This window comes from Sylvia atricapilla, chromosome 9 (assembly GCF_009819655.1).
Source record: "Sylvia atricapilla isolate bSylAtr1 chromosome 9, bSylAtr1.pri, whole genome shotgun sequence".
NCBI lineage: Eukaryota > Metazoa > Chordata > Aves > Passeriformes > Sylviidae > Sylvia > Sylvia atricapilla.
This window is the reverse complement of record NC_089148.1, coordinates 20,026,522-20,053,255: the sequence shown is the minus strand read 5'-3', so window position 1 is coordinate 20,053,255 and position 26,734 is coordinate 20,026,522. Positions and strand designations below refer to the sequence as shown.

At 36.3% G+C, this 26,734-nt stretch overlaps 1 protein-coding gene across 1 annotated transcript in view; it reads right to left on the bottom strand.

Moving 5' to 3' along the window:
• Nucleotides 1-26,734, bottom strand: part of PKN2 (protein kinase N2) — a 54,235-nt gene that overhangs the window by 11,806 nt on the left and 15,695 nt on the right. The window contains exons 2-8 of the mRNA XM_066325168.1: nucleotides 18,140-18,434; nucleotides 10,276-10,427; nucleotides 5,741-5,858; nucleotides 4,027-4,172; nucleotides 3,720-3,933; nucleotides 1,512-1,697; nucleotides 1,125-1,234 (exon numbers count right to left, since the gene is read on the bottom strand). Of these exons, the coding sequence (XP_066181265.1) occupies nucleotides 1,125-1,234; nucleotides 1,512-1,697; nucleotides 3,720-3,933; nucleotides 4,027-4,172; nucleotides 5,741-5,858; nucleotides 10,276-10,427; nucleotides 18,140-18,434 (1,221 nt within the window). The remainder of the gene's footprint in view (nucleotides 1-1,124; nucleotides 1,235-1,511; nucleotides 1,698-3,719; nucleotides 3,934-4,026; nucleotides 4,173-5,740; nucleotides 5,859-10,275; nucleotides 10,428-18,139; nucleotides 18,435-26,734) is intronic.

The window sequence follows — 26,734 nt, the reverse complement described above, 5'->3', positions numbered from 1 at the left end:
TTTCAAGCACTTAAGGATTCACATTACATTCAGAGTTGGAAGGGTCCCGCATGGGTCATCAGGTCCAGCCCTAAGTGAATGACCTGTATGGGGACTGAACTCACACCCTGGTGTCATGGCACCATGCTCTGACCTGCTGAGCCACTCTCAGGATACGTGGCCAGGAACAGCAGAAGCAAAGTCCTTTCCTGGCACCAAAACCTGAGTCCTTAAATAGAGCCCACGACACATACAAGGCTGGCAGGAGCAGCTACTACAGCGAGTAGTTCTAGTCTTAATCTGAGAATAACTGAGACTTCAGGGCTCCACAACTGCTTAGAGTTTTTTTTGCACTACTCCTAATTCTCAGCTGAATTTCTCTTCCGGCAAGTCTAAAATTGCTTCCTTCCTTGATGGAGGGAATCTGAATTGGGACTGGGTGGGGAAAAGGCAAAACCAGCAAAGTGGCTATTATTTTTTCTCACACTAGAAGCATGTACTGGGATAAGCATGTTCTGGAGATAACATTTAAGCTCCTAAAATATAGTTTAATTTTTAGCCTATATTTAACACTGAAAGAAAAAGGATAAACCTTGTACCTTAAAATACTAAAACTATCAGGTATTTAAAAAAAAATACTTGAATAAATCTATATAACATAAATTCTACTTCAAAAGTATCAATTAAATACTTGTGCCCTCCAAGTAACATTTAAAGTTATAAGAAAGAATTATTAATGAATTTATTATTCCTGAAGAACTGACCAACTTTACATAAGAACACTTCTATAAAAACACTGTAAAAAGTCTATGACATGGTTTTACTAAAACATCCAAACTGATAAATAATTAAAAGCTGATGATCTAAATAAAAAGGTAAGCACCATCTCTCCCATCTCTGAAAACCCACTAAGGGTTAGATCTTGGCAAAAATATTACATCAGTTTGTAAGTCAGAAAAGGTAAGATTTCTAGAATGCTGGCCCAGAGGTACAGCCTAAGCCCAGAGAGATCATTCTAGTAAAGATGGGAATACTGGACTTAGGGAATTTGAACGAAATGACAGCAACAGGGGAAACAAAAAAGCAATATGAAATTAATTAAAGAACCAACTACAGCTGTCAATGAAATCAGGCCACATTTTTACCCTGTCTAGTTCCAGTGTAAATTTCTGATCCCATGACTGATTGGAAATCGGTTTCCAGCTAGTTTGACCAACCACGGTGTTATCCAGCTTCAGTACAGCACAGACTTCATCTGAAAGTAAAGTACACAAACTCAGCTTAAATCTTTAAGGGGATTTTCCACAAACAAAAAAATCTCCAGTAAGTTTCCCTTAGAAATGTAATCTCATATTTAATTGGTTCTTATGGGCATAATAGTGTGGTTGTGCTTTTGCCTTTGTTAACAGCTTAACAGGTAAAGAAACATTTAAAGTTCAAAACTTTGAATCAATTTAATGTTTTAAACTACAGAACACATCATTAAATAAAAGATAATGCATAAAAATAAGAGAAGTAAGGGTATACTGAACTGGACAAGTCATCAGTTTTCAGAAGGTTTCTACCACTCCCACTTTTACTTTTACTGGGTCTGCTTATGAAAGATGATCTGGCTTCATTTGGACTCCAGCCAGGTAATGTAATCGATGTGGCTTTTGATCGACCAGGGACATTTTCCAAAATATCTTGGCAGCCCATAAGCCTCACTTCCAGGGTACCTAGAAGAAGATGGACAGTGATTTATGAAAGATTTCTGCTCTTGAGTAAACCGAGTGAATGACTAATGACTGATTGATGGCAATAGCTCACACTCTGACTCCCACAGGGTATAACAGAAAGATCAGATGAAATCAAAAGACAAATCCAGGACATACATATATATATATAAAATAAAAGTACTAAAAGTCAATGATGTGGAACTCAACCTTCTAGAAAAGAGCAACAATTCACCAAGATAACACAAAATAAGTTTTCTTCTGTGTCTCAGAAGTCTCTTTGTTTTCTTCACTTGGGAACTTAACTGACTTGGGTTCAAGTTGTAAACAGTGTCATTTTTTAAGACTCGCTAATTTCAAGTTTCTTATTAAAACAATGAATCTTGCAGATGGAGCAATAACAATTTTTAATGAGTTTTATATAACTAGTTAATACTGGATAAAATTAACCAACTATTGAGACTACAGATTTGTGTAAGAAATCACACACTAGAAATCACATTTGCCTGCTGCGTGTTAAAGTGCAATTTTTCTTAGTATGTAATTTAAAATCATTCAATTATTCCAATTTGACTGAATTTGGATTTAAAAAAGCTGAGACAAGAAGCTACTCTTCAACAAGCCATTCTTTCAAATCTTCAACATCTTTAACAGAGGCTGCTGTTCAAATTGAAGCGTTTCCTCCAGCAGCACAAAAACATCCGAACACCACAGATGGTTACAAAAATGGTAGGCTGGCTTCATCCTGTACAAGATAACATCTATAAAACTGTGACACCACTGACTGACAAAATCAACTACTCCAAAGTGGTGAAATTAGCCAGTTCATAATCAGTGTCAGCTAGAAATGCAGTCTTCTTTTGATAGCAAATGTACCTAACCATGAAACTTAAAAGTACTGTTTTCTAACAGAAACTTCAGTCAGACTTAACCTAAAAATGATCTAGCAACACCATAGCCCACAGAACAGACAGCAAGAAACCAGTCTAAGAAGAAATCCCAACCTGTAGGAAGCTAACAGCCGTAAGTGACAGCTAAGCATTAGGCTATGAAGACAAAGAGATGCTATTGGCTTCTGAAACAGGTTAAAAGGTAAAAGAATACTTCATTCCCAAACTCTGTTTAGAAAAAAAAAAGATATTAATAAGCAGAAAAGCTACAGTCTTGTATAAGGAATGTATGCAAATCAGAAAGTTATGCTGATGCACTTTAAGATGTATTAAGATGTATAGACAGTAGCACTGCTCTATTTCTCACAAAGCATTAGAGGCAAAACACAGAGACACTGCTTTAAATCCAGCTCAGTACAAAAGCTCTTTGTGTAGGCAATATGAAAGTGAAACTATTAAGAACTTCACAAGCATGTAGCTTTGTCAATTTCCATCAAAAATTTTTCATATGTATCAGTAAATCATGTTTAAAAATAAATTGTCACTATAAGGTATCTGATCCTTAATTATAAGTTACAGGAAGCAGAAAAAAAAACCAACCAAGTTGTGTTTTTTTGTTGTTGTTGTGTGGTTGTTTTTTTTTTTTACAAATATAATGCATGGTTTGATAGTATAAATCTCACCTTCCAAAAATCCAGTGAGGTCCAGTGAGTAAACAGGAACTGGGAGAAAAGCTGGGTATCTATGTCCAGCTCTGTCACCTATTTGTATGATCAGGGCAACTCACTGAGCCCTTGTGCAACTTAGTTTCCCTATCTGTAAAATGGGGATAATGATACTTATCTACCTTGATGATAAATACTTGATAATCTCAAGATGAAAGGCATTTGGTAAATGCTAGCAATATCATTCCATAGGGAGCGATTTAAGGCCAGAGCGTCACTTTTTCAATAACATTATAAAAAGGTCAACAAATAAATCAAAGAAACTTATCTGCAAAGAAACACTTGGAAACTCTAAATGCCTTTGTCTAGAAAAAGAACAACATTTAAATGTGCCCAGTAAGAAATACAGTTGGCATTAAAGACTTGTTTTGAACAATTAATTAAGATCAAAAAAGCTCTTTAAATCATACCTGTTAAAGCTGCTGGTTTGGACAGTGTACTATACTGGTTTTGAGTAGATATTACACTCTGACGAGGACTTAATGTGGGTGAAGAGACTAATGAAAGCTCTTCTATAATAATACTGCTTTTGGGATGGTTTTTAGGAAGTTCGTTCAATCTCTGTTCCAGTGAATACTTCAAGAGGTCCAGCTTCTGGCTTGATTCATTAAATCTTGCTTGTGCCTTTTAAAAGTAAAAAATAAATTTGAAATAGTTCAATTTTTTGACTTAAAGAACCTTTAAACCAAAGTATCAGAAATTGTAATGACAAATTACTTCTGAAAGTGCCTTCCTGTCGGTAACTTTCCCAGATCCAAGTAATTTCATCACATTTTTTGCACCTTCTGCTACAGCATACTCTATCCTAAAATGATGCCGTAATTCTTCCATTCGGAGTTCAAGTGGGCTTATCACAGGTTTTGCTGCAAAGAGATATAAACAAACAACCTTCATTGAAGATAACAACAAGGTTTAATTTCTTTAATATCTACCCCTCTCTGTATAAACAGAGGGAAGAGAATAAGGAAAAAAAGCAGGAGAGATGCACATTTGATAGTCCAAAGAGACACTTGAAGTATGTCATAAAAATAAAAAGTGATATTTTAAGCATCTGCATTTGAATGAAAAAAATAACTGATCAGGGCCTCAATTCAATAAACACCTCCTACCTCCTGGTGAGCTATAATTGCTAGAAGTTGTGAGAAAAAGAATATGTCTTTAGAGGAGTTAAGGGACAAAACTGAAATATCCCAAATATTCAGCTGGCAAGGAAGTTTTGGGACTTCAACAGTTCTGAACTACACCGTGAGCATTTATCTTTTAAACTGCTCTGTAGCCAAGTAGATCCCTGATGAGTTTCTGATAATCCCCCTGCTTCACTGGAAATCCCATGGAATCTGGCTTCTGCCAGCACAGAGAAATAAATGTGAAAGATTCCCTACACTGCCTTTGCCAAATGGTCTGGGTTAACCATTCCTATGTCCACATTTTACAGTGCTTAGATATCCTAAACAGAACATTTCCTGAATATATTCCTTTCTGCTTAAAGCACTGAGAGTAGTAGGAACACAAAAAAACAAACAAACAAAAAAAAAACATTTGAAAGCCCTTTCTAGCTTGAATTTCCTTTTCTTTTAAACAAATTACATACATAATCCATGTGCTAAAATGGGGTGTTAAAAAGTGATGTGGAAAAACAAACACAGAAACCAAACACCTCACACACCACAAAACAAAACATACACACATATTTTTCATTATCTAGGATATATCCAGGCCCTGACTGCAAGCACTGTCATGCAATGTCAATATTCAGAAATGCACACAAATAAAGCTCAAGACTTAAGAGATATACCCATATGCCCGTAAGTTTCTAGTACACTAATGTTATTAGAGCTCAGGAGTAGGTTTTCTTTATTTTGGGAATATTTTCAACAAAATACAAGTTAAAAATACTTCTGAAATGCAGATGAGTATTTCAAACCAGGTCATTTTAATAACACCTTTCTTGCTGCTTTAAATGTAGTTGTTTAGCAGTCAATCTAGCCTAAATACCTATAAAACCAGGAAAAATTCTCCTCCATCTGTCCTACCACTAGAAATAATAAGGTCAGTCTATTTAAGTATGACAAGCAGGCTTTGCACTGACATCACTTTTTTTTTAGCATCATAATATAAAGATTATATGCTTAAAAATCACTAATTATTCAGACAAAAGAAAGCATGCATGAAAGGATGGACAACATAAGGTATAAAAAGGATGATAAAGATAGACTGTATTTCTCTTCATTATGATGAAGGTATTTTCCTTCATGTCAGATGTTTTTGGCACCCCAAGACACAAAGTTTTGCCTAGCCTCTCATTATTTTTGGTTCATGCAAGCTCTATCAAATGTTCCTACTAGAAATTTATGGCAAGTCTGCATGCATATGGGTATATCTCTATGGCATTCTGACATTAATGATCCATATTTTCTTTCTACACCATCACCATTATCAAAAGCCAATTCATTGGTCTGGACTGCCTGAAGGATCTGCATCCTTATAACTTCTATTTTTGTCTTGCTGTCCTGAAGCATCTGCTGAGCTGTGGCAAGAAGTTTTCGATCCTATTAAAACAAACAAACAGACAAGATGAAATCATAAACTTCTTCATGGAACAAGACACACTGAAAGTTTCAAAACACACATACTGAGAAACAAGAATTAAATCTATGCTTCTCATTTAGTATATAGTTTTCATTTAGTATCCAGCATTAGGCAAACTAACCACATTAGGGTATTAGTGGAAATTAAGTTAGGACAGAGGCAGTGGTTGATTAAAGACTATAAGCCACTCCCAGGGAAGCTGTATGTGTTTCAAGATGAGTAAAGGGGCATGTTCTTGAAACATTACATGTGTAGATTAATCTTTTGTAATCTGATATGAAAGAAAGGAGAAGGTATTAAGTGCAAAATACCTCCAAAACTATGTAGAATGTCTCCAATTTACTTTGAATATGGTAAAAACTCTTGTAATAGACAAATTGGCTAGACTAAGCCCACATTAAAGTAATTGTACTATTTAACCTGAGCTGGTTTTCAATATTGAAATTAGAAATATGATGTTGCTTACACAGCCCATTAAGTCTGCAGTACATTTTCCTGAACAAATGAAAGCTGAAGATTTTCTGCATTAATAAATATGTAACAACAAGGGCTACTTCATTAGCTATTTCATCAGCAACCTAAGTACAGTACAGTACTTTTTAATCTAAATAAACTAAGATAATCAAGTTTCATTTTCAAAAGCAGTATCACAAGAAGCTGTTTAGAAGAGAACATTCCTAAAGATAAACTTTCATGAACTTCTATGGTGGCCACGTGGCCCTTCCTCTATGTTCTGGGAATTACCAGACAGCTTAAGGGTGATCTGACTTGCAGTAAGAACAACAAAAACAAGGTTTAAGAAAATTTAAGGCAGTGTATTTGTCACAGTAATTACAATAACAGCAGTCAGGGCAGATGTGTACCACCCTTGTTACAGCCCAAAGGTGGAGGTTAACTAATTCTGTAGCCACTCTGTAACATCATTACTAAGTTACTTTCCCATGGAAATGATTTAAATTAGTATTTTTAATTTTATAATGAAGTTACCAACTATTTAAGAAGTTAAAGAAATTAGATTCTTTCCTTGCCATAACCAAGAGAAAGAACTGCAGTGAAGCTCAGATCCCAGAGCTGGAACCCTATCTGCATCATGAAGCATACTGTAAGAAAAATCTGTGTGCTGAGAAATTTATCTTCACAGAGCTCCTCTGTGACCTTGCACCTTAACGTATTGCCCACTCAGATATTTTAATGCTGCCCTATGTTCTGCAAGGCAGATACACCAAGATCTACACACAGCAAGACTTTGGTTTTGTGGAAGGAAACTGTGCCCCCTCTGGATACCATAGTTTCACAACTCCTGATTTTAAGTTTTAGTATTAACCAACATTTCAGGGAGATATCACAGATTTCATATTTTACCTATCCAATTAATGATGACACTGACTTTTCTAAATCAACACTTTCTCAAATACAGATGTAAAATTTTGGAATAATCATTGACTTTAGCAGAGTATAAGATTTAAGTAACAGATTACAAGTCACTCTAAAATCCTATATTAAAGCTTATCCATGCATCACTCTGATGTATAAATATGCTGGAAGTGTTTCTTTGTCTGTATCTTCACTTCTATCTTATTTTTGATCTTGCTGCTCTTGATTATCACTCACAGTCTCTTAGTGGAATAGATTTGCTTGCTCAGGAGCAACATTAGCCCTTCAGTGTGTAGAGAGGAGGCAATCCAGCATTACAGAGATATCCTTACGTTTTAAAGAAACAGAAGATCACATCTTCAGAATCAAAATGTATGTGTAATGCTCAGCAGCTCACTTAGAGTTGGAGGCTGAATACAAAGTATTTCAATGCATCTTCTGAGTACAGAAGAACTGACAGTGCCTGTAAAACTGATCTGCAAAGCTGTCATAGGATCTCAGAGAGCCTACACACATCCAAGGAAAGACGATCTTTATCTCAGAAATGTGTAAGTCCAAATAGGTTGAGCTGAATGTTACTGAAGCAAGTAAAGTACAAAGGGAAAAGCTCCCCATGAGATGATGGGTTCATTAACAGACTGCTGTTTCATTTTTAGAAAACAGATTAGAACCTCCCTCCATCAAATTTAGGACTCAAAATAATACAACAGATTTGAAAGTAGATCACGTAGTACACTTGAAGAAAGGTCACAAATCAGTTTGATATGTTTAAAGATGATCCTATGACTACTTTTTTAAAGGACTACTGGATTACTGGGAATGGATTCGAACTGGAGATTTTCTGCCCATTTTGCCCACCCTATCCAGACGCTTGGATTCTTGTAAGCTCTACTTTTTAAAACATAATCACGCTCAAGCCTACAGGTCAAACTTGCCAAACTAACTCGCTACTGAGCAGAAAAAAAAGGAAAAAAAAAAAAAAAAAAAGAGAGAATGAGTACCCACCATTTCTATCCTGTTTGCTGAAGTGGCTGGCAATGCTTTTGTGCTTTCCAGCTCGCTCTCTCCAGCCCAGTTACTATATAGTCCCAATCTGGTAGGCTCATTTAAGCATTTACCAATCACAAATACGAGATTCAATCATAGATTTTAATTACATGCCTCAATCTAAAGCAAACCAGAATTTATCTTCTCTACCTAGTCTGATCAAAGCCTGCTAACTATGTCTAATATTACAGCATGAGTGTTTAGTTAAGTTTTTCAGCCTGTTATAAGGTTACTTACCAAGGGTTTATTAGAAACCTAATTCATGTACGTCTTTTGATCCATTTGGGTCAGCTAATTATTAGTTTTAAGTGTACCTGATGCTAAGTATAATGGCCCCAGAGGATGTAGACTCCAAGGGTATCCAGGAGCTGAGGGACTGTGGTGGATGGACAGCATTCCCAGGACCTTAGTCATAATGTGCCCTCCAGATACTTCTATTTGCCCCCAGCTAGTACATTACAGGTCACTTTCAGATAAGGCTACCTGGGACAGAAGGAACTTGATGGCACCTCTGGTCAATTGAGTCTAAACCCATTTTCTGGCAGAAAGCAGTGCTCCCTGCTGTTTTTTCAAGGTATAAGAAAGTCATACAGTAGGCAGACATGAAGTGACCTGCCTCTCCACCAACACCTAGCGCAAATTCAGTCAAAAACATGAAGTTCCTTTCCAACACTTTCTGGTTAAAATCAGTTATAAGGGGTAGCAATGTAATTCCCAGATTCCTACTCTTCTAGCCAAATACTTCCTTTTAGTAAGTTCACTGACCCAGGTAGCTGCTGGCTCAGCCAAGATCTTAAAACATTTTGATTTTACTTATGGTTGTCTGGACACAAAAACATCTAGCCAAGATACTACACACTATTTGTTAGATCTACTCTTGTGTTTCCTCTTAGTCTGGAAATTAATCTCCTTAATGATTTAGTAAAAGTAATTGAAAAGAATAGCTCTCGAGTAATGAATGAAAGGTGAAGGGGCAGGTAAGTAAAGGATCTTTCCCTCACTTTTTCTCATTTGAGAATTATGACTGCCTTATACTCAACAAAATGTGTTATTGAGGGTTTTTTTTTTAGTTTCAGGATTTGGTTTTATTGACTATTTTGATTTTGTTTTGTTTTCTTTAATTTCAAAGGTCTGGATTGTCTTTCACTTGAGTTAAGGGATCCTTAAGGGTATGATGAATTTGATTACATAGAAAAGAATATGTAATAAGTCGAACCCATTTAGAAGTTAGCAAACACTTTCCCTCCACCTCCCTGGAAAAATTCTGGTGCTATCAAGAGAGAGTGAATGCAAGCACTTAAAATTCAGATATAATAGTAAGTGTGGCTTTATTTCTACTTCCACTTTATTCTATCAGCTGCTACCTCTAGATTACCATACTTCCATAAAAAGAAATTATTTCAGTATGTATTTTATGTGTATGTGTATCACTGCAGGTTATGACACTTCTATCAGAACACTACACTCATCCCATTGAAGCATTTGGCACAGATCTTTTTACTGCAAACTACAACTAGATGACAGGCTCAGAATAGACTTGGCAATACTGCCTTTGTTGTAATTATCATGCACATTACAATGTTAAACTAATGGATCTTTTTTTTTGAGTGGAGCTAGGAAAAACACCAGACACCAGTCAGCCCTACCAAGCTTTGATGCTAAGTGAATCCCCACATGGTCGAAGATTACTAGAGGTACTAAATTTAGTAAGCCGGATTTATTATTTAGGTTGAACTGCATCTGCACAAACTGATAAAACAATCACTTCAGCGGGTATCAAACCAGAACAAAAAATGGTATAGTAATTTGTAGCAGATTTGATGTAACTCTTGAACAAAAATATAGCCCAAACTAAAAATACTGAAGTTGCATACTGTTCATACATTGTACAGTAACATTATAGAAATGTGAACACCCACATTAATTTCATGATCTTTAAGTATTCCAAAGCCTTACCTTTGAAGAGCCATTTGAGTACATCTGTATCATATTTTCTGCTCCCTGTTTTACCTTCAGTTCTATATCCAACTGCTTCTTTAAGGCCATCAATCTGTTGTTTGTAGAAAACCGAGGATCACTATTTGGAGTATCAGGGGTGCTAGGACAATCTGTGAATTAAAGGTAAGAAGATATAAGCATGCAGAAAAAAACCAGGAAGAAAGCACCCAAACCACTCCCCCAAAACCCACATTACACTCTATTCTATGAAGTTACAGATCAAACAGAACTGGAACATCATACTTGAGAATTAATAGGGACCCTCCTGTCCAGAGCTACTTTGCAACAGCGCTGCAAATGCGCCTTAACATGAAAAGCCTCCCGAAAGCCCTGTGACTCCTACACACGTCCTAATTCACATGAATCACTTCCGGGAGTGGGCAAACAGGCAGGTTTGCAGCTAAGCCTATTTTTATTTCAAAGGAGAGTTAATTTTTCTAGAATGTCTTGAGTCAATTAAAAAATGCAACTTTCCATTAAGCTTTCTTAAACTTCTGATTTTAAATTAAAGTGTTTTAACAACAAACTTGGATAATAGTATCAGGTATTAATGAGCACTGTCTGAATACAGTTCTTAAGTAGATCCTCACCTATTTTAGTGTGAATATTGCAGACACTGTTTATATCAAAATTAAGAACAGATAAAATAAGCCTGTTTCTTATTGTAAAGCTGAATGTTTTCTGCTCTGCAGTAGTAACAGAAATCTGGGATAACTCAATGTTTGGCAGACAGGTTACTGAACAACTTAACTGATCTATGGGAAGGAGAAAGCTTTTTCATTTGACAATATTACTGTGTTTGGGTCTCCCTCTTGTTGGATGAATTTCATGGAATGCAAGTTAGTTTTATCAATTAAATTATAAAGTCAGCTTCTGCAACACAAACTGTTAGTAAACTAAAAGTAAGTGGCCACTGGACTATTTCCAACACATCTGTCCTTTGGGCTAGCTATCTTCCCTAACAGTCCCAACGACTTCTCTTCCAACCTTCTAGTAAGAGAGGAGAAACTATTTCCACCACAGTAATTTTTCTTTCTTCTACCCCAACAACTGAGAGAATACTTTCTCAATGGACAAATGGCACTGGTCCCCTGGAAGACAGTATTTACTGAATACTGACAGCACAATCTTTTTTCCAATTGTAATAATCTTCCTTGTATTAAAACTAGGACGAGGAATTAAGTTCCTGAAATCCTCAATTACCAGAAAATACAGGCAGTGCAGTAGTAACGTATGAATTTTACTTATGAGGTGTCATGGGGAGATAGATGTCTTATCTGCCATTTCATATTTCCTCTGTAAAAGCTTCTGATAACTACTTTTGGAGATTTAATACATTTTGTTTCCAAGTTTGCTGGATAATTTCCTCCTAAATTGCAATCTTTGGCAAGGCTACACAGAGATTTCATGTAAGGAGTTTTAATTTCCTCTGCTGCTAATTCACTCTTAACTTCAAGCCATTTCAAGTCTCTTACTGCATCCTCACTACTTAAAGGTAGGACAGAAAATACCAGATGCTAAAAAAAAAAATAAATATCTGCATTACTACTCAGCTGTCTTGTCATTGATCCTCTCCTCAATGTTTTGGCTTGGTTCCTCTGTGGAACTGCACCTGAACAGCTTTACCTTAAATCTGTTATTAGTAAAACAAAGATTAACAAAATGCTTTCCTATCACTTAGGTCTTTACTTTCAACTAATCCTCATCTAATAATCTGTTCAAAATGAGAACAAACATGAACTTGAAAGTCACAGTGTCAAGTCTCCTTCTGAAGTAGATTCATCATATAAATTAATATTTACCAATTTTAGATATATGATGCGAGCCTCTATCACTTAAATATCCCGGCTCTCTGATGATCCCTGTGAAGGCTATGGGGCTCCTGAAGTCTGTTTTCACAGCTTTTAAAGATGTACACAAGCAGCCTTTCTTTGCATTAAAACAACACTCAAGTTGTAAATTAAGGACTAATTAGAGATACCGTGTTTCAGGCTGCCCAGGCAGCTGTTATTATCTGCCTTTGCATGTCTCTGCTGTGAAGGTGTAACCAACACCACTTACCTGGGTCATCTCAAGAGCTGATCTGTACTTGTGGGCGTTTCCTACCCTCTACTACTTAGTTAAAATGGTTGTACTGTATGTTTTATTAGTAACTAATAGCAAAAGGAAACTTTTCTGCAATAGGCACTAATTGCTAAGAAGAAGTAATTTTTTTGCCTTCAGGCATAATAGCTGCTCCCTAAACTCCCAAATATGGAACAATATGTTTCTTAACATATTATGTTTTTAAGAAATAAATCGCCAATAGCTTTTTAGAGATGCTTTCCAAGGGACTCCTTCTACCATCCCCCCAACCAATCTCCCCATTACTATTTAGTAAGCAGCTCGAGGCAGCTTCTTATAGATTAATTTTTAAATCAGGCAGACAAACTGGTTCTATTACAGAAAGCATTGACAGTCTTAGCAGCAACACTACAAGCTACATCTGTATCAGCTGTTTCTTTTTCTCTTTGCTCTGGAAGGTTGTAATGATTTTGCATAACTAGCTATCTCAGATTTATCTGTGTAGAACACTTTGGAGAGAGGGTCATATCTCCTCAGAAGGCATTTGGTTATCTTTATAGTACAAATAAGTAATAAATTCATCCAGGTAATTGCAATCAATGGGATTTATGTATATGCCTAAAGTTAAACAAGAGTTAAGTACTAATACCAAATTGATACTTCACTCAAAGTAGGGACTGGAGAACAGAAGAGATTCTCCAGTTTGCTCCACTTGTTTTTTGGTTAATAAGGGCAGTAGAAGACTTGCCTTTTTGGATACATTCAAGTACAGCTTTGCACTGGACAGCAAAGGCTTTGCTGGAGTACAGGTTTGGGCTCCTAAGCCCAAATATTCTTCTTGACAGTGAGTATCAAGTGAAGCAACAGATGCATTTCAAGTGAACTTGACTTCAAGCAAACAGACACGTTATTATGCCGAACAACTATGAATGTTGTTGGTTAACACTAGTGAGTTTTGTGCAGCTTATGTTAGCACACATCCAGGCTGCTGGTGCTGCTTCCTCAGCACATGAAATATCCTGTTTTCGTAAAAAATATACTTACCAGACTTAAAGTAAGTTAATAGGGATAATTTTTAAAAAAATATTTGGATTACATAACGACAATGGCAGTTTTCAGTCTGAAATGCTTATCTGAACGGTGATCTTTGCTCTTCTGAAAACCTTTTCATTTTGAGTAAAGTACAGTGCTCACAGCAAAAACTTCTTGCTTCTAAGTTGCCTTTTACTATCACTGCCATCTAAATTATATTTATGAAGAGTAGTTAAGTAACTTTACTCTTCTGAGACTGCTGCTCATTCCTTTGGGATCTCCTCCCCAGATGCTACATATGCTATTTCTTCAGTAAGCTCAGTGTGAGATCTAGGATCTCACATAATTTCTGAATTTGGGTTCCCAGATGGCACTGCAGCATGCTGTTTAAGTACTCAATTAGCAGCAAGTACCCTTTGGTAAATACTTAATTTTAATCTTATTTGAGGATATTTAATTGCAGTTAGCCTCATCTAAATACCTGAAATACCTGCAATGCATTTAGGCATTGCTGAAGGGAGGAAGAAAGATGCATTGTCAGGCTTTTCTCAGGAAGTCAGAAGCTTGGATCAGCACTTGAACTAAGCCTTCAGTAGGTCCAAGGCAGCAGTGGACATTCTGCACTCAGAAAACATCCAGCGCTGACCTCCTGGAAACTTCTGAAGTTCAAATGAATTTCCATTAGGTAACAGCTAGTTTCAACTAATAAAAATGTGATAGAAGATTGTTTCAAATTGCATCAATAATATTACTCTACACTGAGGTTCCGAAAAGTTACCATGCAATTCCTATGGATATGAGCTTGTAGGTGGAGTCTGCTGTCTAAGAAGTCACCACCTATTATCAGTTTGGTTGCTACCTCTACCAATTTCCAGCAATCGGTCTTATGTGGACACTTTGGTGTCCAACAGATTAACCTAGTCATTGTAAGGACATAGAAATCCCCCCAAAAGTCAGCTAATCATATTCTTCAACAAAATAATTCATTTTCTTTGCAATGCCTACAGCCAAATTTGATATAAAGTGGATAGCTTCCATGTCACATAGTAGGATGGAAGAAAAGGCATGAACTTGTCTTAGGGTTCATTTTCTCCATGTTTTATCAATTAGCTCAAAGGTTTTACTATCATTGCACCTCTCTATCCCCTTTTATTTCAGCTCTGTGAAACAGGCCAATTTTCCAATTTATAGATTGTCTATGTATTAGCTATATGTCTAATTAAATCAGTAAGAGGTAATTGCTGTAGGTAAGCTATTTCAGTCTTACAACTTCCTGAGTCATACTAGAAACCACAATCTGTACTGCTACTTTTGACACAAACCCAATTTAATCTCTGCTACTGTGTAGAAGTATGTTTTCTAGACACAAAATTTCTTCATCTCTAAAACAGAAGCAATCATCCCTGTGTGATGCATTAAATCTCTTAGACTTTCAGCAATAATGGTTGCTAGGCTTGTCCTACTCATTTTATGTTGCTGGATTCTCCTTCCCTTTTAAGTGTTGACCTACAAATTTTTAAATTCCGCATTCTTGTATGACTAATACACTGGACAAGGGCAGACAGGGTACAAAGTCCCACTTCTAAATCAGATTCATCAGCAAGCCCTATAAAATAAACTGTACCTATGATATTCTAAAAGTAGTTTCTGAATCACATACTCACTGTCAAATCTACCCTCACATGCTGAAATAAAGCTGTTTGACAAACTGCATTTTATGGTTAAAGTTTAGTACCAATTCTTCAAATAATCGTGAGCTTTCAGCTTGAGGCGAACTACCATAAAAACTCACTTGGAATAAAATGTTACTAAAACATTTTTCTACAGTAGATTCGTTAACATTACATTTAATGATTTCAATATGTATTGATTACACTGTGCTGATTAAAAAGCAGTTACACTAAAAATTAGTGGCTTGTTAAAAAGTAATAGAATTTACTGCTTGATACCATAAGCAACAGAAAGAGTCACAATTGCCTGTGTAGCATTCCTCAGCTCTAAACTGGGAGCACTTTACAAGTGTATGTTCACACCCACTTTTCAGATACAGAACAAAGGAAGATTAGATGACTGTTCTAAGTTACCAAAATGATCTTTCAACCAGTCAACAGAACAGTCAAAAAATCTTTAGAGTTCAGGCCTGACAGGTGAAACTGATCAGCTCAATGAATCTCAATCCTGACTTTGCTACCTACAACCTGAAAAAACCTACAGGGAATATTCCATTAGACAGGACAAAACACAGGGCTTTAATATTGGAAAGTATTTAAGTACACAAAATGAACACAGACCTTGACTCCCACAGCTCTTGAACCCTCTTTACCTTATTTTCACATTCATGATGTGCAGTCTAAAAATTTCCCATATATTTCCTTCTCTCTTTTAAATAACTTGTTACTAAGTGACCAGAAGAAGGTCAAACACAAGCTAAAGTGAAAAGCAGTAACAACAAATAAAGATAACCTCTGGAAAAAATGCACTTTTGGGGGGAGCTCCCATATTCAGTAGTAAATGGTTATTAAATTCACTGCCTATTTCAACCAAAGCAAGAATTCCTGAAGTGAGGTATCTGTGGCCTGTCCACTGAGGTATCTCATGTCAGATGGCAGTGACCTTTGGGGTTATGTATCTGCATACTTCCTCAATATCATGTGTACGTGTGTGTATCTATATCCATACGCACACACACAGTTGGCATGTCATAACTTTTATATTACCAACTTTATTTTGGAAAGGCCAAGTTCACCAATACCTTAACTCAAGCCTAAGACTTCAGTATTAAAAATCAAAATATCACCAAGATGACTTACAGCCATTAATCTCAAGACAGACAACATTTACTGAGTGCTCCCCCTCCATGAACTACTGACCATGAATGAGGAAGGAGACAAGCACTTAAATTACAAGGCAAACATTACAAAAAACTCAAGCATTTCAACCCTTGAAATGGGAGGGTGGGTGCTTCCAAATCTTTTATCTAAAAAGAGGTATTTAACAGAATTAAAAACTACTTTTTTTCCCCAAGAAGATTATGCAAAACAGTCTATTAAAAAGGTTCTTGCATGTGAATACCTGATGTGATACTTTACTGAGAATATAAAGATCTCAACAGAATTCACAAGTTTTTTCTTGCGTATTTCCACGATTAAGACTGTACAATCTATCTACCAGTGACACCTAGAACAGAATGGAATTTAAAAACATAGTTCTAAGAAGTTTAGCATGCATCAAATGCATGTAAAAGTACGTAAGACCAAGCATGATCTTTTATCCTTTGAATCTCTCCTGCATTTCCCAAGACATGCACAATGACGATATTGCTCATTAACTCATTAAGGTAAGGCTTTTAAAAATGCTACACTGGGAAGGGAACATTCCAACAGGGGCATTTAAGTGCTCATCCACTTTTCAAGTTCTACTGCTAGATGAATTTTGCAAATTATGTCTGCAGAGATTTTTAATATGTGGTCTATACACAGTTTGTATACAATTCTTTTTCTGTTCCACCCTTCCTGTTCCTTTAAAAGCCACACTCCTGTCAACACTGAAGCAGCTTTTCATAAACCTTAGCTGACATGGAAGAGAATGCTTCATGCCTACCAAAAGCCCAATAACTAACTAGAAGCATACATTATTGTATTCATTTCATGCTGCAGCAACCACTTGGCCTCACTGGTTCCATCTGTGTCCCTGCTCCACCTCTTATATCCTCACACAGATCAAAAGCAAAAAAGAACACTGCACAAGCTACCATGGACATTTGAACACCTCTGCAGTATGTCACTGGGCCAGACTATGAATTGCTGACATCACCTGCCAGTATTTACTAAGTTCTCACTGTAACCAACCTTTCATCACAAGGATGATGCAGACTTTTATTCTACTGCCCAAGCTTCCTTAGGCTTGGCATTCACTTCACATGAATCTTCGATGGCTTGTGCACATTATTAACTTTTTGCCAAGAAGAGTCTGTGCAATGTGAAATCACCCAGCTGGCAGCATCTGCCAGGCCATTCCACAAAGCTGAAACAGGATTGTTTACTTTCACAACATTCCATCTCAAAATACCAACCCTGGTATTTTTAAAAAATACATTCAAAATTAGTATTGACTCACTGCCATGCTACAGAAAATACTAATTAAAACCATTAACCACAACCATTCTGTGAAAGTAATTTCAAATAGTCTTTAAAATGATAGCTTTGAGACTTAACAAAATGTATGAAATGTCATTGAAAGAAACGTTTGGTAAGTTAAATAACAGCACAACAGAAAAACATTTTCTAAGTTAAGTCTTAAGTTTAAAAATACAAAAACCAACAAAATTTTAAAGTATAATTCTAATTTTTCCTGCATTGAATAAAAAGGTGCATCAATGCTGATGTCTACTGTGTAATTCAGAGAAAGTCACTGGAAGAGTTCATGAAACTTGCTTTCGCACAGTGAAAACTATTGGGAAACATTACAGCGACTGAGAAAATATTTTAGTATGCTAAGAACTGAAAGTGAAGAACTGATAGTCCATAAAATACACTGTTCCCTAGAAAAGCATTTAAAACTCAAAGGTACTGGATACCGATTTGTGAATCAAAACAAAGTGACATACATAAGTAACAAGCTTCACCAGCTACAGATCTGCTTATTCACAAAGCAAATTTTTCAAGTGAAATATGGAGAGCTTATCTCAGCTACAAAGAAAAATTGATTTCACAGCAACACATGGTACCTGCAACATCTTCGAGATCTGTTACGTGTGCATTTAGCTCCTGTAATTTATGATGCAAGTCTTCTAACTTCTTATTTGATTTTTTCAAAATGTTGTCCACATATGCCAAGTTCTTTTTATCCGTTGTGACCTTCCTGAGGTTCTCTGCTCCCTCCTTGATTTTAAGTTCCTTTCTTATTTCTCGCTTGATTTGGTCCTTTACTTCATCCAGCTTCTGCTGTACCATTGTATCTGAGAAGTCCAACTTCTGGCCAGTACTCACATTCTCAGAGGTCACAAGACCTTTGGCATCCCCCTAGAAAGAAAAACAATAATATAATCACCAGGCAACACTGTTTCTGACAACACACACTTCCAGTGCCCAGCACTCAGGTCCCTGTACATTAACTCTGTAAGGCCATTCACTAACCTCAGGGTGCACTCACATTAACCTAAAAAGCAACAATATCACAAGATACGACATGTTAACTGGAGCTACATTTTACAACAGATTTATTTCAAAATTGGTGACATCTTTACTAGGCCTATTTTTAACAGCAAGAGATTTAAATACTTCTGGATTTGTCATGGCTGCTTGCCTGGCAGTTATATGCCTCAGAGCTAATGAGTCACATTTGTAATTTTATAGATTTAATTTGTGTTTTAATAGACAAGACGGATAGAGGAAAGAAGACTAACTTCTAATAATTATAATCTATGATGAAATTTTATTCATATGACTCCTTTTAAAGATTGTTAAAAAAGATAACGTAGTGATGTTTGCAGTTATTTAAGGAAATACTGGCATATCTATAAAGATTTGTCAAGATTTGTTACTGGAAATAGATTTACCAGATCTTTCTAATTTTTTCAAATAAAAAAATTCCTTCAAATAAAAAAGTCCTTCAAATAAAGTCTTTCACTTTAAAAAATAATAATGATTAACAAATGATTAACAAATCCTACTTTTTTGTGCAGGCAAGCTAGGCTGAAATGAAAAAAAAAGAAGTTGCAATGATGGAACAGGAGCTGGTGTAGTAAGGGAGCAGGGGATGTTAAGTCTTCAGACCCTCAGTACACAGGGGGTCATAACTGTGCCTACTATACATCCACATATCACTGAGAAGTGAGAGCACAAAGAGCACATTCTACACCAGCCAAGTTCATATACAATTAATTACATATGTGACAAGATTTTTGTGCCTTGTGCACAGACTCTGGACAATGAGCAGACATCAGGTCCTACCCATGAAATTTCAGCTAGAGGGAAATGAGTGAAGATCAAAGAAGGGTTCTCCTGAACTTGAATTTGATCCCAATCTAATTCAGAATTTATTCAATAAATGTCTGGTCTGATTTGCACATAACCACCCAAAAGACAAAAATTCCATCAAATTTTCTTAAACACTATGATGAAGTTGCCTTGACTTCTGAAAAATGGTGTGGACAAAAAGATAGTTTAAGGCATAATTAAAATGTTGAAAGTTTTTGTCCTAAAACCAGTTATCACCACAGTAAACAGTAGAAGAAAACGTTCTGGAGGGAGTTCAAGGAGCACAGGATCAGGCTAATAAGCTAAAGAATGTCCAGATATTCCAGCAATACTGCCTTCCACAAGGCACTGGTCTACTAGTCAACTATAATTTCACAAGTTTCTTGGATCTCTCATTAAAATTTTCCTACCCACAGCTTCTACTTTTAGTACCAAAGTTAACAACTCAAAGATCCTTAAATATTCAAAGTAGCCAGAAGCACCATCTCGCCACAGAATTTGACTATCAGTAAAACAGAGAACAAGTAAGCAATTTAGAAATTACAAACTGAGTGAGAAATGAAACAGGAAAAAACCCATGCAAATTTATTTTAAGTGCACTTGTGAGTGCTTTTCTGTCAGTGCAGATTAAAATAAATAATTATGTATATGTACAGAGGCTATTAATAGCTATACTGGGAAATACATGACATTGTTTCCATATATAGGCACCTAAAACAGAATTGATTTAAAAAAACCAGAATAATCAATAGCAATGAGCAACTAGTACAAAGGTTCATATCCATAATGCAGGAAGCCATCCACTAAGAGTTGAGTATTTTGTTTTGAGAAACCTGAAACTGAAAATACATTGATAAAACAACTGTATGACAAACTAAATCATAAGTATATACAAATCAGATTAAGATCTTCGACTTCACTGCTTGTCTAACCCATAAAAATTAGGGATGTCAAAAAAGCATCAAGATTATTATGCTACTACTTTAAAAAAAGAGATTTTAAAAATGTTTGTAAATAAAAAGCATGTATTTTTGCAGCACAGGTATTCATGCTTGTTTTGCAAGCTTTCTAGAAACTTATCTATCACCTACTTCCTTAAAGCAGGATATTACACTTTTAAAGTTCAGAGGAGAACGACAAATGAGAAATGCAAAAAAACCCAAGTCAAATAACAAAACCACCAAACCCCACCCTAAACCTAAAAGAAAACCTTTATTCTGTGTTGTAATAGCATCTGAAGTTTGCTAAAACTATGCCAAGAATGTACACTTCTCAAACAGAACAATGTAATTAAGATATGAATAATTCAGAAATATTATTCACTGGGGTCTACCAAAGAGACTTCAGTTAATTGTTCATCCTTTGAACAATAATGTATTTTGTTGCAGGGGAGGTTATTATTTCTCTACAAGCCCTATATCCCATCTGTTAAAGTGATGTTATGTTCTTCCATAAAAAGGTTTTTGGAGTCCTTGTTCCAGACAGAGTCCCTAGTAAGTCTTCAATGAAATTAAATCTCCATGATCATTAGCAATTTGCCTTCTGAATTTGCAGTAATTGAGTTCTCCTCAGCCTGAGCAGTCTCAGCAGCATCTTTGTCCCTGGATTTAAGGGTTTCAGGATAGAGTTGTCTTCTTCAATCTGCTTTTGAGACAGTAGAGTTCAATAGTGTGGATGCTAACACTGGAATCTGGTCACACTGCCTGCACATTTAAACATTCTTTGGTAAATCCCCCCAAAAGCCACAGATGATACTCCTTCAGTCTCTCCTGTCACCCAGAGCTAATTATCCTTTTGAGCAAGAAGTATTTTCTCACCTAGTTATCCAGATGTGTCAACTGGTACAAAGGTCACCATGAAATAAATTCTTCCAAGGAGGCAACTGTGCACTCAGTGACCCTTGAAGGTCACAGTGACTGCAGAGCAAAAGCGTGTTCTGCAAGCGAAGCTGCTCCGCTCCTGCACTAACGTGCTTTGCTACTGAGATAAGCAAAGGTTTGAGACAGAGCCTCATGCTGCAAAGATGAGCAGCCTTAAAAGTGTTCCAGTTTAAGATGAAGATAATGTCCACAATGGCAGGACGGGACAAAATGTCTAATAGTTAAATCAGCAAAATGAGGTAGGATTTTTTTCTTTAAGAAAAGCACCTCCCAAATGTCAAATTAAAAACTATACTTTAAAACTGAAGTTACTTAAAATACAGCATATTCCAGCTTTATGAGATAACATCCTATTACAAGTCTCTGCTTAGAGTTAACTATTATTTCAAAAACTATTTTTCTCATTTGGATAAACTCCCTCCCAGGATGACCCTTACACACCCTTTAGGTTGTAGGTGTTCTGGCTTCTCAACCTTAAAATTAAGTGTAAAAAGAAATAACAGTTAGGGGCAGGGGCTAAGTCCTTTCCTTTGCAGTGCTCAAGCAGGCAGCATGCAAAGACAGAAGAAACCATTCACATTCTCTATGCCAAGAAGCTACCAATGAATTTTGCACAACTCTTCCCTTTACTCTCCTTCTCCGAATCACTTAACATAAAACATCTTAAGAGTGGAAATGCTCTGAAACTAATAATAATAGATAATGACTAAACCACTCCTGCTGGCAAAGAGAACAGGCCTCACTGCTTTACAACCCAATGCAAAAGAATGGGGAGCCAGCTACTGTTTCTCAGTTTCTTTTAAAATTCTGCTAATGTTTTGACTGCAGGTTAAAGGAGAGGGGCCAATCTTCGCCGGGTGGTCCCAGCACTGGACAGCTCAGCACAGCATCCCTCCCCCTTGTGCCCGAGCAAACTGCTGGTGACCTGCTTCTTGGCCCCAGCACAGACAAGGGCAGCGACACCCACCCAGCAGGCAAGGCGTGGACAGCCGTGAGAGACAGCACTGCACACCTCTGTGCAGTGGCAAAATACGTATCTCTGAGCCACTGAAGACTTCTGAAACATTTCCGTGTGTAATGAAACTGAAGATATGCTTACCATGATTAACGATCAAGGACCACAAATTAGATACTACTGCTTAAAAGAAGAAAAAAAAGTCCATTTTATGCAGCCCTCCTACTGCAATAGACTCAACCTCATCTTGATCGCTGGCTCAAAGACTATCTATTTACATAGATTAATTCAACATGCCAGCCTTCAACTTCTGTACTTCTGGGAAGTGTTTTAAGTGTAGTTGCTGAAAGTAATGAGTAGTGGTCTGAGCATGTCTTTTAATAATACAGCCTGTTCTGGCTGGTGTGGTGAAGGAAAGTAGTAATACTGTTTATGAAAACCATGTGAGGCTTGCGCTTTTGCTTCAGATCAATTCTGAACCAAGTAATTGGTGAAGCAGGTGCTTTAACATACTGCATATACCACCAAAATCCCATTTAAGAGCAAAATATAAACTGCATGGCAGTGGCAATGGTACTGCTGAAGAGAGTCCCATGAAGCTGAACATACCAGAGATTTTGCTTAAGCTGTGCAAACCTTTGAATTCTAAATGAGATTCTCAAACTGCCCCCTCATAGAAGATGAAACTCAGGACATTAGTAACTCCTGAAGACTTGCTCCTAAGAGCACAGAACAAATTCACTGTGCTATACCATATATTCATTATGATTATTGAGAGAATATTGATTAGAGCAAGAATTGAGATTGCTCATTTCTGTTAAAGCTGTTATAGAAAGCTAAGTGGAGCCTTAAACTACACCATGCCTAACACCTTGCACACAATATTATTTATATTATTTACATTATTATCTACACAATATTGCTTTCATTTCACATTGATGAGCTACTAGCACACACTAAACCTGTCTTTAGAAAAAATCCCAAATGAGAACTTATCAAAACCCACAGTAAAATTGCTTACATTTTTTCCTAAAAGTATTAGCATTTCTTTTTGTATGCTCTTGAATTTTATTAATAATTTCAATAGACAATGAGACAATAAAAAGCTGTTTGACAAATATAGTAAAAAATGCTATATAAAAATAGGATTTTTATCTATGTATGATTAAAAAAGTTGTCATAACCCAGAAAGACTAAATTTTATTAACTTGCAATTTAATTTTGAAGAGCTAGAAGTATAGATTTGGACCTGCTAGATGTCTTAGTATAATAATTTTCTGAATAATTTTTTAGGGGTAAAAAAAAAAACAGGGAGAAGAAAAAAAAAAAAGTGACTTTTCTGAGCTAACTGCCAAGGCCCCCAAAATTCTCTACAGTAATTCCTAAAACTAGAGTAGTCTTTGATTTTACAAACAATGTTAATCAATTGTAAACTTCAATTCTCCCCTGAAGTCATTAATAAAATCAGACATCATGACTTGTCTGGATTACTGGAACTACACGGACTATTTCCTCCTGCTCAGAAGCAAATGTGAATGTGGTCAAGATCTCAGCATTCACCCAATGACAAGAATTAAAAAAAACAAAAAAAACCAACCAAACAAAAAAAACCCCAAACCAAACCAAACAAAAAAAAAAAAAAAACAAAAAAACCCAAAAAAACAAAAAAACAAAAAAAAAAAAAAAAACACCAAAAAAACCCTTGGAGGCTTAATAGATTTTGGCATTAGTTTGTTGCACTAACATGTCACAAATCAGGATTTAAATTTAATCTAAGTCACAGCTTTCTGCTTTGTAGCAAGAGGCTGTTTAAGGCAGAAATAGCCATAGTCCACTACATCATACATGGATGAATTCAAGTAGCACACTGATTAAATGGGGTTCAATTTCTGTGTACAAACAGCAAGTGCCCAACTGCATCTGTAAGAGAGAAAATAGATTTAAAAAAAGGAAAAACGTGTTCCTTAAATAGGGAGGTCCTCAATCAGCTGGTCACCTCTGCTACTCTCCCAGTTTGAGCTGCTGTCCTGATGGATACTTTATGAGGAATGTTTGCTTTTACTCACACAATAGCTGCTGGGCTGCAACAGTTGGTCTCACAGCTCTGGTATGAAAAATTGTGTGGCCTGACTCAGCCAAAACACCTCATCTAAACAGGTAATAGAATTCCCAGAGGAGTCCTTGCTATCTAGCTTCCAGCCACTGAAAATCCCTGATTCAGCCAGAATTTTCTAACACAAAGAGCATGGACCCCAAAAGGAGCTCCAACTGCAGTAAAGACTTGCTTACAGAACTAGAAGTTGTGTCCATGCAGTGCTGTGCCAACACTAATGACAGAAAGGGGCATAAGACAGATTTCTTTGCTACAGAAGGGGAAGAAAACATTTTAAGAAATGTTGCCTTCAGCTGCTTTTGTTGTAGCAGCTCCCAGTGATTTTACACTAGAAGAACCTGCAAGGAGGCTTGCAAAGAAATATAACATTGAAAGAAAATCTTCACACTGACCTTTCTCACGATCACAAAAACTTGATGGAGGCTATGGTACAACACAAATGATGAGCACTCAAATGGGAGATCAACAAATGGCTACAGTACCCAAGAAGCATGACTACATATTCTGGCAACAGGAGTGGTACAAACACTTCAGCAGTTTCCAAACTTGCATCTGTAACTCAAAAGTCTGACTCCAAGCCAAAAAATTCCAATAGAGACCAGTACAGTAGAAACAAAACTTCCCCTCTCTAGTTTCAGATGTGCAAAAGGAATAGCAAAATCCTAGTTCCCATGAATAGGGACTGCTGTGACCACCTTTATTAACATGTGCCCAAGAAGATCAATACACGAAATTATGCCTATAATAATGCTACTTCTCCATTCTCTATGAGACTTCACTTAGTTTTCATTTAACTTCTCATCACATATGAGAATAATATACTCAGGAGAAAACTGCATTATATGTAAATAGTATGGTTTCAAGCAGACCATACATGGTAGGTGAAGCTTTTTTAAATGCCAAAATATGAACAATCCCTTTCAAGATACAGGGAAAAAGATTTTATGAAATGTTAATACCATAGTGCATGCTGAAAATATCGCCAATAATGATGTACCATAGAACCGTGCCAAGACGACTGAAGTAATTCCCCTAAAACACAGCCTCACCAAGATGCATGCAATCAAAGCACTGAAATGGTAATTTCTCATCTAATGCCTGTAACATGATCATGGCATATATTAATAATGTGGGAAATATACACACTCCCCTTTAAAAGATGAGGAAAACAGGTGGATTATGTGACAGTTCAACAAATGAAAGAGAAGCAAGTTCAAAGAAGCACAAAAAATTTCAAGACAAAGTTCCTCAGCCACAGATCCTGAAATGGAGTTGTACACTTACTGTACTGGGCTGATCAGCAAAACCAGACAGGCATCTGTGTCCTATCTCCTACTGCCAACACAGGAATTTCATGCATAAACTTGTTTTGCATTTTCTAAATTTGAACTGAAAACTGTAGTCTTGTTTTGAGAAATGTCTTGGTGAAAAAAATTTGGAGATCCCATAAAAATATGAAGACTGGTAAAGAGCAGAGAAATGAGCATTTTTGTGTGTGTTTGACAGTTTGAGCCTTCTTTAAAATAAAAACCCCTTAAATTTTAAAACTGACATCAAAAATATGTATTGTGAGGGACTTTGGCATTTGTGGATTTTGGTTTTTCATTTGTTACTTTAAACACTGTAAAAAACCCATAGGAGTTCCTGTGGTTTTTTGTTTTTTTTTTTTTTTTTTTTTTCAGGAGAACACTTACAATATTCTGTACCATATAAATATATAAACAACTTCATCCTAATGGCCTAAAATTATTTATTGAATATATACAGCATGTGCTTTTAAAATACAGTGTATTTTAATGCACTTGCCAAACCCTACATAGGGGTATCCATGGCATCCATTTCTTTCAGAAATTCATACACTCATTTTGAATTACAGCCAGAGACTGGAACAAGGAAGGGGGAGCTTGAGAGAAATTCTTATCACAAGATTTGTGTCAGTTTGACTTGACTGACTGCAGCTACATTAAGCTCAAGTTTGGTGCAAACAGTTGTTCTAATTCTTTGAAGTGCATGAAGTCTAACATAAGTTACTCAGGAAACAGAACTATTTCAGATAAAGCTAAGGTCATGCAAATGTTGTGTGGCAAATTTGCCTCTAAGTACGAGTAATACAGAAACTAATCTGTCCACCAGGGAGAAATGCTCTCCCCCTTCCCCATCCTGCGTCCACCATAACCAGTAAGATATCTGTTGAAGTGCACGTTTAAAGCAACCACCTAAACCCAAGAATTTCTGCTGCAATCGAAAGTTAGTATAATTTTGTTCTATGTCACTCCAATATAAATTTTTTTTTCATATAAAACATTTACCTGTTTTTGTCTAACATTCAGAGCAGAGTAATATTCTACATGTAGCTCAAGATGTTAGAAAAATAATGTCACTACATTATCCAAAC